This window comes from Nomascus leucogenys, chromosome 4 (assembly GCF_006542625.1).
Source record: "Nomascus leucogenys isolate Asia chromosome 4, Asia_NLE_v1, whole genome shotgun sequence".
NCBI classification, from domain to species: domain Eukaryota; kingdom Metazoa; phylum Chordata; class Mammalia; order Primates; family Hylobatidae; genus Nomascus; species Nomascus leucogenys.
In genome coordinates, this window is record NC_044384.1 from 105,623,706 (window position 1) to 105,635,959 (window position 12,254).

The window sequence follows — 12,254 nt, forward strand, 5'->3', positions numbered from 1 at the left end:
AGTTGTGCAGTAATTACATAACAAACAGCCTGAGGCCATTTGCTTCGTGACAGGAAAGGACTATAGACTCCCATTTATAGAGACCAAGCTGGAGGGGCTCCACCATGACTCAGAGAGGTGAGGACTCCAGGACTGCAGTGCCTGGTTTGTGCTCACCACTTTATTCTGACTCACTTCTAATGCGGAGCCTTGGGTATGTCCTCCTTTGGGAGCATTTGAGACAGAAGAAAACCTTACTCTGAGACAAATAATGTAGACATTCACTGGGCATAGGCTGTGTGCACAGCAGGCTGCCCAGGAATGCCAGGATGGCACCCACAAAGGGACAGACAAGTTGACAGACTAGAACGTGTGCTCGAGAGATATTTAGCTCAAATGACCACAGGCTCCAGACAGAAACTCGGAAGGAAAGGGTGGCATGCCATCAGCCAAGCTAGCAGTAGGCTGCCATGACCAGAGCAAGGGGAGGAGGAAGGCCGCGTAGGCAGTGAGTATCTGGTATCTTTGCTGAGACTGCCTTAATAGCAAGGAAAGGAAGCAGCTGTAGTAGAAGGTGGGGTGCTCTCTAGTGGTCATGCTTTGGTTGCTGTCCTTTCTCAAGCTCTTAACATCCCTTGACATCCTCTGAGTTGCTTGAACATTTTCTACGGCATCTCACGGTAAGAAATAACATTTTGCATGGCTACCTAGTTTGCATGTGTGTACACATATGGTCAAAACAAGAGCCTCGAGGCTGGCCGCAGTGGCTCATGCCTGTAATCCCAGCACTTTGGGAGGCCGAGGTGGGCCGATCATGTGGTCAGGAGATTGAGACCATCCTGGCCAACATGGTGAAACCCCGTCTCTACTAAAAATACAAAAATTAGCTGGGTGTGGTGGTATGTGCCTATAATCCCAGCTATTCGGGAGGCTGAGGCAGGAGAATCGCTTGAACCAGGGAGTCGGATGTTGCAGTAAGCCAAGATCGTGCCACAGCACTCCAGCCTGGCGACAGAGCAAAACTCCATCTCAAAAACAAACAACAACAAAAAAACCCAAGAGCCTCATAAATACTTATCCTCACAACATGCAATATACTATTGTATTTTCTGTTTTATTCTATTTCTTTTAATGTTGGTCATAACCTCCTAAATTGATTCACAGCCCACTAAATGGGTCACGACCTACAGTTTGAAAACCTATTGAAAAGAAAGCCATCTGCCGTAATTGTTACCTTTGAGACTGCATCACCCACCTGTCCCATTCCCACCTCACTCATGCAGGGGCCAGCAAGGGTCTGGGAAACCTGCTCTGTGAATCATCTGCTTGCAGGTAATCAGGTGTTGTCTGTCATCACTGTGGTCAGGGAGGAGGGTGATGGAGGAAGAGAGGGAATCATAGATTAGGACATCTTTTATCCTGAATGCGGGAAAATTGGGAGAACCAAGTACAGCTTTCAGCATCTCTCTCATTCTATATTATTTCTTTATCTCATTTATGGTATTTGCGCCTTGGACAAGGATGAAAGCAAACAAAAGCAGGCCTGAGTGACCCTGGCCTGTCTCCTCTGGACTTCTGCTTCCCTGCTGTCAAGTGGGTGGCTGCACGAGCTGGCTCCTTGAGCAGCTTCTTGCACTGATGTTTCCTGTTTCTGTTTGTCCCGGGGTGAGGGTGGGGGCCTGGAAACCATCAGCTGGAAAAGCAAAAAGAAGGAGGTGTTAGGCAAGGAGGAAGATAGAGAGGGGGTTGGGGCCAGGAAGAAAAAGAAATGCCAGAGTGACAAGGCATGCCCCCGGTGGCAGCAGGTGCTGCAGCCTGCGTTCTTCCTGCACCTTCCCTGAGAAGAGCAGCGGAGGCTGCGGGCAGGAAGCTGCTGACTAGAGCAAGCCCACTTCTTTCTCAGCCAGTGGGCTTGCAAAACGCCTCTGAGTCCTTTAAAACTTACAGCCTTTTCAAGCCATCAGAACCCAGAGTCCGTCTGGTTCCATTTGCTTCCATTAGAGAAGGAAAACTAGGGTCTCAGGAGGAAAGAGCTCACCATAAGTCACACAGTCGCAGTGCTGAAGCTGAAACCACAATGGACCCCACCACAGTCATACCACATCCCCTGCCCTTGGGGGCCACAGACACCTCCAGCTAGAGGGAGCCCCACTTGCTCAGGGCTGGTGGCATTCAGCTCCTGGAAGAGCACAGATTGTTTCAGCAATTTAAAAAGAAGCCACACTGAGTGGGAGATCTTCCTCATTGATGCCTTCACATGAGGGCAAAGCCATTTTTTCTTTTCCAGACCTAGGTTTCCTCTTTGGCAGAACTGGGGAGTGGAGCTGGTTGGGCTCTAAGGCACCTGAGTTTGTATAAGTCCCTGGCTTAGCTGGACCTGGAACCCCACAGGGAAAGCACTAAGTTGCAGTCAGGGTATCTAGTTCTAGCTCCAGCTCTGCCTCTGAGGAACTGCCTGGGCCTCTGTGTCCCCATCAGTGAAGTGCAGGGACTGCAATCTGCCAATATGTTCTAAGGATCCGTAATTCAGAAGGTGTTAAAAACCTCCTCTGGGTGCCTGTTCTTGTGACCCCGGGATAGGCCAGAGGCTTCTCTAGTTGTGCACTGGCACTAAGAAGGCAGAACCCAGTGGTGCTGGTACCTTAGTCCCGTGCCAACAGCTCTGCTGGCTTGGGCTAGGAGAATGGTCAATTTGTGTTTCCACTCACCCTTCCTATAGCAGGAGGTGTCTTCCCTACAGCGGCTCCAGGGAAACTGCTGTAGCCCTATTGTCTTCTCCTTGTCCACCTGCTTGGCCCTGGCCCCTGCAGCCCTCCCTCTACCTACAAAATCTGCCGGGGTCTCTGTCATGGCCTCTATGATTAAAGGATCCCCCATGCATCTGGATTTGGCTGCCTGTGACTCCAAGACTGTGGACCCCAGGATGTGAGACCCTGTGTGTTGATAGCTAAATGACTGTGTTCTCATTTGTGACATTTCAGGGACACTACATCAACCTCGCTAACGCCTGAGGACACTGAAGACATGCCCGTGGGGCAGGACGCGGAAATCTGCCTGCTGAAGTCTGGAGAACTGATGTAAGTGGCAACTGCTGCCTGGGTCCTCCCCAGGTGTGGCGTTGGGAGGAGCACTGGCCTCTCCAGTGCCGGTGCTGGGGACCACCTCCGGGGCTCTAACTTAATACCAGTGGGGCTTCGTTTATTCTTTTTTTTTTTTCAGGTATAGCTTATATACATTAAGATTCAAGCAAGTATACAGTGCTTGAATATTCATGAATGATACAGTGTAATCACTACCACAGTTAAGATATAGAACAGTTCCCTCACCCTAGGAAGTTGCCCCTTTATAATATTCCTCCCACACCTCATGTTCTTTTTTCAAAATAACTTTGTTAATTTTTTTATTGTATGAGCAATACACTTTCATTGTAAAAAAATTAGGGAAATAGAGATAAGCAAAACATTTTGGCATGTAGCCTTCCAGTCTTTTTTATACACATATATACATATAATTTTTGACACAAATATTCTAAATCTTATTTTGTAGTCTTTTAAAACTTGCTATAGCATGAGTATTTTCCTGTATCATTGAGTTCTCCAGTGTTGTGTCCAATGGCTGCATAATTGTCATTAAATAGATTCAGTCATTCATTCACAGATATTTATTAATTATCACAATGTTCCAGGTACTATTTTAGGTGCTTAGAGCATGTCAGTAAACAAAACCAACAAAGGCTCACCCCTCGCCCTCATCAAGCTTACATTCCAGCAGGGGTTGACAGATGATACACTATAAACATAATTAAATAAGTCAATATTGTATAAATGTTACAAGGTGGTGCTTGCTATGGAAAAAGATAAAGTAGGATAACAGGGAAGGGGAATTTGCCATTTTAAATAGAGTGACAGTAAGAAGATAAGACTTGAAGGAGGTGAAGAACTTGCCAGGCATACTCTGTGGGTATAGCATTTCAGGCAGAGGGAACAGGCAGCACAAAGGCCCTGAGATGGGACGGTGCCTGGCATGTTGAGGGGCCGAGAAAAGGGCCAGCATGCCTGCAGCAGAGAGAACCAGGAGGTGGAGTCTGAGTGGAAATGAGGGTCCCAGCACATAGGGCCTTGTTGGCCATTGTAAGGACTTTGACTTTGAATCTGAGGGAAATGGGACTCCCAAAATGAGGTGTGTAGCATTAAGAGTGACTTAATGTAATTTACATTTGAAAAAGGATTGTTCTGATTGCCATGTAGAGAATAGATGATGGAGGACAAGAGCAAAAGTGGGGAGACCAGTTGGGAGAGTATTAGAGGAATCCTTGTTCCTTGGACCAAGTGTTGGCAGAGAAGGCAGAGACCAGGGCAAATTCTGAACCTATTTTGAAGGTGGTGCAGACAGAATTTCCTGAAGGTTTAGATGTGGTCGTGAGAGAATAATCTATTCCACCAGTCCTCAGGTGACCTTGGACCACGCTTGGACAAACACTATATTGGACCACACTTGGACAAACACTATATTGAATTATAGGACAGACCAAGCAGGAAGAATTAAATAGCTAGCCCACTCACAAGCTGTTGATGCTGGGGGAGTATGAAGTGTCAGGGCCACCCTTTCTGGAGAGCAACTTGGCTGCAGAATGTACCAAAAGTTCAAGAATTGCATTTTCTCTTTGACGCAATGGGCCTATGTCTGGGAATTTATCCTGAGGAAATAATGACTAGATGTGCAAAGATAAAGCTACCAAAATGTCCCTTGCATGCTACTCACAGCAGTGACAATTAGAAATAGTAACAGAGAACTTGGGTGGTCATGAATGGCTGTTGAATTTTGCCAGATCTTTCTTCTACATCAATTGATAAGATCATAGGCTTTTTCTTCCTTAGCCTGTTGATATGATGGATTGCATTGACTGACTTTCATATATCAAACCAGCCTTGCATACCTGGGATAAATCCCACTGGCTGTGGTATATAATTCTTTTCACACACTGCTGGATTTGACAAAATATCTAAAGGATGTTTTGCCAGATATAGAATTGAAAGTTCTTTTCTTTCAGCATTTGAAATATGTGTCCTGCTACTTCCCTCTGGCCTCCATGGTTTTAGATGAGAAATCCCCTGGCATTCAAATTGGTATTCCCCCATAGATAATACGTTATTTCTCTCTGCCTGCTTTCAAGTTTTTTCTTTGTCTTTTGTTCTTAAACGTTTAATTATGATGGGTCTTGGCATGAATTTCTTTGGGTTTTTCCTATTTGGGGTATACTCAGCTCTTAAATCTCTAGGCTTATCTGTCATCATATTTGGGAAGTTTATAGCCATCATTTCTTTGAACATTTTTTTAGATGCACTCTATTTTCCCTCTCCATTTGGGACTCCAGTGATAGAAATGTGAGATCTTTCATCCTTGTCTTTTTGGTTCCTCAGGCTCTGTTCTTTTTCCTTGCACCCCGCCCCCCAGTTCTCTTTTCCCTGTGTTGTTCAGATTGAGGAATTTCTGTTTTTCTCTCTTCAAGTATAACTGTCATCTTTATTCAGCTATTGAGTGTCCAGTGATTTTTTTCTATTTTGGTTATTGTAATTATTTAGTTCTAAAATTTCCATTTGGTACTTTTTTATATCTTCTGTTTCTTTGGTGTGAGTTTTCCACTTTTTTATTGTTTCAAGAACATTTAAAATTGTTACTGAAGCATTTTTTTGATGGCTGCTTTAAAAGCCTTGACAGATAACTCCAGCATCTGGTTGATGTCAGTGTCGGCTTCTGTTGATTGTCTTTCCTCATGCACACTGTGATTTTCCTGGCTCTTACGACAATGAGTGGTTTTTTATTATGTGGAGGTGGGGAGCTCAGAGACGCTAAGCTGTTGTGATTTTCCTCATATTCTGGGGGTCCTTAATCAGTCTGCATTCCTTCTCCTGCCCTTCACTTTTACTACAACTGCTGAATCATTTTCAGGTTTTTTAGTGGCATTTAATGGGAAAGAACACGGAAATGTTTGAAATCATTTATAATAAAACTTGTAAAAAACCTACCCTCAAGTAAAGGGATGAGGAAAGTTATGAGATTTAGAAATGACTAGAACACACAGACCCAAGGCAGATCCTTGAGGAGAAGAAGATAGTACCGAGAATAGGTCAGCTGGACATGGGAATAAAATGCAAGGAGAATGACTTGAAAGTTATTTTTTTCTGCCTCTTTCAAAGAGAGTGACAGCAAGCTAAGGATTAGCAACCACGTCGTGAGAGCATCTGAAAACATGTTAAAGGTTGGGATTATCTCAGAACACTGTGAATGTGTTGGTACCCCTTGACTCACGTAAACGGGAATTTCTCAGGCCACTCAGTGGAATTCACATCTGTGACATGAGCCTCATAGACAATAGGCATCTTAAGATTATATTATATTTGAGCAAACCTTTGATTTGTTTTTGTTAAGATCTCCTTTGGAGAGGCTGAATATTGTCCTTGTCACTGAATAGATGATGTCTAGATGATGTCTAGAATGGATGATTGAGGCACAATCCAAATACCTGGGTGCCAGGGGAGAATTCTGGAGCATAAAATTATAAAATGCTCCAGCATTAATGCATTAATGGGGCATTATGTCAGGTTAAGTGACTTTTTACATGGTAATATGGTAAGATTTCCACATTACGAGAAAGATGTCTGTTCCAGAATGGACCCCCACACCTGCCCTCAGATTCTTGAAAATTGTAAATATTGGTCGAGGGTTCTTAATTAGAAATAAAATTTAACACATGGAGAAGTATCGCATTGAATTGAATTCTCATAGAGGTGAGTATTGGAGCTGTTCTTTAAAGCATCCTGGTTTTTTAATCATTTCTTACCCTTCTCATTAGCTTTGGGCAGTCTGTCCATTCATCTCCACAGCTTTGGAGGCAGATGAACCCTCAGCACCACCACTTGCTGTGCAGTGTCGGGCAAGTTACCTAACCTCTTTGAACTTAGTTCCCTCCCCTGTGTTAAAGGGGATAGTAATACGTTTTCTCCACAAAAGGCAGTTTGGTATGATAGGAAGATGATGGCTTTGCCTCAGACCTGTGTGAGCCTGGATTGAATTTCTCAATCTTTTAGAATCTTAGTTTCCTCTTTTGTAGAATGGCAACATTCATGCCTTCCTCGTGGAGCCATTGCAGTAACATGCAAAATTGTTGAGCACAAGGCGTGGCCTGTGATGGCTGCCACCTTCCCATTTCACAGTTGAGAAACCGAGACTCAAAGTGAGTGAGTGACTCACCCAAGGCCACACTGCTCCGAAGTTGCAGCTCTGCACTGAAGGCCCTGTCTCCATGATCGTGAGCTAACCTAGCTGCCTCCAGAGTTGCACAGTGTAGGAGGGGTGCCACTCGGCCTGGAAGGGGCCCTGAGGAGCAAGCTCCCTGGGTTCATCTTGTAATCTAGTCCTTGCAGCAGTCCTAAGGCAGGCATGGTTGTCCTTGTTTGGCAGATAAGGAAACTGAGGCTTATGAGAGGGTAAGCCCTGCAGCAGGGATGCAGTGAGGCAGGTCCTTTGGCCCCTAACCTCACATTCTTCACATCACACTCTGGGTCCAGCACAGAACCCCAAAAACAGAGGAACTCACTGTCAATGAACCTTGTAAACTTCTTGAAGAAGCTTTTATCTACCCAGGGAGAGTAAGAACAAGCTTTTCTTCCCCAAACCATTGTATTACTTGCACCACCCCTGCATTATAAAGCGTATGGGATGTTGGCATTTGAGGAAAGGTCAGGGTGTCCGTGTGGAATCTTACAATGGACGCCAGATGCAGCTGAGAAGCTGGACTATATCGAAAGGCTGGGAGGCTTGTGCTAATTGGGTGAAAGGGCGAGGCAGGGAATTGGAAGGAGAAATGGCAGAGAAAAAACAGATGGCTGAGCAGCAGGGCACCTTCAGGAGAGCAGCAGAAAGCTGTGCCTCGGCACTTGCTTCCTGTCCATGAGGGCCGTGGAGCAGGTCAGGCCATCCTCAGTTCCTTAGTTCCCATGGGCTTTAAGCTCCACACAGGCAAAGATGTCATCTGTATTTTTTACAGCTGTCTCCTCCGTGCCTAGACCTATGCCAGGCATGTAGTAAGCGCTCAGGAAACATTTGTTGGAGTGAGCTGCCCATCCCATAATTAAGCATGTTGGCCAAGGTTACCCAGGGCTTGTCCTCTCAAGAGCCTCCGAAGTCTCCAGCCACCTCTGAGCCACAGATGACCTGGCCAGTGGACACAAACACTTTGCCCAGTCAATCAGGTCCCTCTCTGTATTTTTATTTTAGGATCAAAGTACCCCTCACAGTGGATGAGATCGCCAGCTTCGGGGAGGGTAGCAGGGAGCTGTTTGTGAGGTCCAGCACCTACAGCCTGATCCCCATCACTGTGGCCGAGGCAGGCCTCACCATCAGCTGGGTCTTCTCCTCCGACCCCAAGAGCATCTCCTTCAGCGTGGTCTTCCAGGAGGCCGAGGACACACCGCTGGATCAGTGTAAGGTAAGGCTGGGCTCCCTGCCTGTGGGCTTCTTACACACACATCTGGGTACTTGGGCAGGCCTTTCTCAAAGCAGGGCAGTGGACATCCTACCCTCTGCTGGGCAGGCCTTACCTGGAATGTTCTGGGCTGTGTCATGCAGAGAAGGCAGAGCACCTGGGCCTTGTCCAGTTTGGGGAGGGAAAGACCCAGAAGTTCTGGAAAGCTGTTTTCAAATGTCTGAAGGTCACACCTGTGTGAAACAGGTGCAGTCTGCCCTTGGGATAGATGGGTAGGTGAAAGAGGAATACAGACATATGACTCAATTTAAGGATCATTTTCTAATAGAGCTGTGCAAAGCAGGAATGAGTCACCTTAGGAGGTGGTGACCTCTCTTCCTCTAGTTTTTAGCTTAGGATGCATCTCAACCCGGAAAGATGTCAGTAGAGACAACCCCAATGTCACTTGGGTGGTCGAGATTGAAATCTTGATGGCGGGTACCGGTTTACAAATTCCTAAGACATTCTAGGCATGGAATGTCGACAGTGCCTGGACTGCAGTACTCGACCTTGGCTGCAAATTAGAGTCTCTAGGGGTGGGATCCAGACATCTCCAAGTGATTCCAGTAAGCAGCCAAGGTTGAGAATCACTGGTGTAGATCAGGGGGTTGAAGCCAAAGTGGAAAGGATGAGGTGGAATCCAGACCACAGGGGCAGAGGTTGGGCAGGGCTCCATGGGTGGCTGATTCAGTATGGGGCAAGGAGGAGGGAGACCCATGCCTGAGGTCTGAATTTGATGCCTGCATCTCTGCAGAGAAAGGGTGTAGAGGGATATAGGGAGGAGAGACGGTTTGGATGGAAACACAAGTTCCATTTGAATCATTCTGAGTGAAAGAAATGGTAAAAGCAGTTGGGCCTGCTGGACTGGAGCTGAAAATGGATCCTAGCCTGGGAATATGACTGCAGAAATCTCCATTTTGCAAGAATTGCAAGGATCAAGATAGGGAAAAGCAAGCTGAAGTCATGTGAAACAAGAGTTCTGTGAAGTCTTTGCAGAAACATCTAATAGTCTCTTGTGTGTTTGGTCCACTGGGTGCCCTCGAGGGGCTTGAGGCTGAGGGATGAGGAAGGCCCGGAGCAGGAGAACCCAGCTAGGAGGCACATTGGGCCACACAGCACTTCCTGCTCTGGCGCTGGCATCCCATAGAGGAACACGTGCCCATTTGACACAGCAGTCCTGCTCTGGTGCTGGCATCCCGTAGAGGAGCACATACCCGTTTGGGCTTGCTCTCCTGCCATCCTGCCCTGTTGGAATCTGCTCATTGCAGGGATCGCTTTTGTCATTTCTCTGCTTTTCAAACTCACTCTCAAAATGTAACTCTACTCCCTTGGGTTGGCCTTGTTTATTGGAGTCTCATATTCTGTCTTATTTAAAACCACTCTGCCCATCTTATTCTTTTGGGGCTTGTAGGCAGCTCCTCATACCTACCTCTGGAGCCCTTCCTTCTTGAGCAGTTCTGAGCCTCCACCCAGGAGGTCCTGGCGCGGCCAACATGCCTGTCAGCTCCACACTAACAAATGGCAGCACTGCCAAGAGCTGCCCTTGCCACTCACCATCATGTTCCCCAGACCTACCAGGCCCCCAGCTCTGAATCCACCCAGATCAGACACCATGAGTGTTTGTGGCAGGGAGGGAAGGGATGAAATCAGGGATCCAGGCCTTTGCTGTTTTCCCTGCCCATATGTGGCTGGGCTGTGGGCCTCTCCCCTTGCTCAGTCTCTACCCACCTAGTCCTCAGGAGCCTGGGGTTCCTGTGTGGCTCTACCAGGAATCAGGAACTTGGGTACCTACTGAGCCTTCCTCCTCTAGCTTCCAGGGGGCCCCACTGCCTTTCTCCACAGTGACACCAGGGGGCAGAAGGGGCCCGTGTACAGGATGCTCAGGTGCTCCTCTGCCTTCACAGGCCACTGTCACCAGCCACAGATGGGGTCCCCCAAAGAGACCATGGCCAGTGTAGCCTGTTTCCGGACATGTGCCCTCAATATCTATCCCGAGGACTCCCCAGGTGCTCTCCTGACCAGGCTGGGCCTTAGAGGAAATGACAGGTGCAGTGCAAACTGCAGCACTCAGACTTCATGATTATGGAGGTATAGACACAAGGAACTATGCTGTGTATCTGCAACCATTTATTGAGTGTCTGCTGTATACTGGACTCTGTAGGGCCTGCGGGGGATAGAGAGAGATGAAGGGATAACATGGGATCTCCCCTTGAGGAGCTCACTGTGTAATCGGAGAGAGACTCTAATAAATAGACACTCGTGATTCCAGGTGGTTTCATGTCAGGGGTGGGCGGGCACTGTGGGTACCCCTGGGAAGGGTGCCTAGCCCAGCCTGGGGAACAGAGATGAGGAAAGGAGAGCCCTGGGCAATGATGAAGGCCACAGTGGAGGAAACCAGGAGCAGCATTGTGAGGTGAGGTGAGGGGCCTGTAGGCTTGAGGAGAAGCATCCAGGTAGATGGAATAGCACAGCAGAAGGACAGCCCTGTCTCTAGGGGCACCTGTCAGACACTCCCCACCGTGTGCCACCCTCTCTCCAGACCCACTTCCTCCATTATAGTCATAGACTCGACACTGAGATTAGAGAGTGTGAATCTAGGGGAGGCACTTGATGAAAGAAATTATGAACCAGGTTACCAGTGTACACACCGCTGGCCTGAGGCCCAGGGACAAAGCAGAGAATTGGATCCAGACCCTGTCCTCTCTCTGGGCAGAAGATCCATCTTTGGCCAGAGAAGCTCGATGGCCTGCTGGGTGGGCTTCAGAGGGAGTCAGAGGAGGAATCAGCTGACAGCAAGGACCCTTGACTTTGTTTTTTTAATAGCTTTATTGAAATATAACTCACCCACTTGAAATGTACAGTTTAATGGTTTTTAATATATTTCATAGAGTTGTACCACCATTACCACTGTCTAATTTTAGATTCTTTTCATCACTCCAAAAAAGAAATTCTGTGCCCATTAGCAGTCACTCCCCAACCTCTGCCCCCAGTGACCACTAATCTATTTTGTGGATCTGCTGATTCTAGATGTTTCATGTGAATGGAATGAATGAAAAACAGCTGGAATGAATGAAAAGGCTACAGAATAAGATGTTTTAAAGAAATGAAGAGTATCATTTTCAAGAACACACATTAATCTATGTTAAACATGTCCTCTTCAGGGGACCTGCCTTAAGGAGCTCTTGATGTTGCTTGTAATCAAGATAGTGGGTGTGAGGGTGTGCAGGGTGGGCACACCAAGGTCCCCATGCACACAGCAAGCTTTCCCCTCCAGCAGCTCCTTCCCATACACCCCTGCTGCAGTGTCTGAGACCAGGCCAGAGTTGTTAGATTGTGGATCACAGAAACAGAACCAACCCCTCACTCTCCCGGGATTCTTAGTCCCTGGTGGAACTAGAATGTGATAGAATATTAATGGAAGTAAACGAGATGTCATGTGCAGAAGAGGCAGCACAGAGCCTACGCGTATCAGGCCCTCAGTGTACACTCTTTGTACACCTTTGTCCCCTCCAGGCTTGTCAGGGGCCCGTCCTGCTCCCTCACCACCACCAGCTGCCAGCCTGAGCAAGCACACTGTTGTGTTAGGAACACAATGCTCGCCTCCCTCCCGTGCCTTTTTCATTCTCCTTTTGATTTCCCTTTGATCCACATGTTTGAGTTTGTCGTTTAGTTTTCAAATATTTCGAGATTTTCCAGAGATCTGCTCTTGATTTCTAATTTAATTCCATTGTAGACCTAGAACATACTTTGT

General features: G+C 47.1%; 1 protein-coding gene across 1 annotated transcript in view; it reads left to right on the forward strand.

Annotated features, from left to right (window-relative positions):
• Window positions 1-12,254, forward strand: part of FYCO1 (FYVE and coiled-coil domain containing 1) — a 75,396-nt gene that overhangs the window by 56,660 nt on the left and 6,482 nt on the right. Inside the window, exons 15-16 of the mRNA XM_003256970.3 lie at window positions 2,961-3,056; window positions 8,257-8,467. Of these exons, the coding sequence (XP_003257018.2) occupies window positions 2,961-3,056; window positions 8,257-8,467 (307 nt within the window). The remainder of the gene's footprint in view (window positions 1-2,960; window positions 3,057-8,256; window positions 8,468-12,254) is intronic.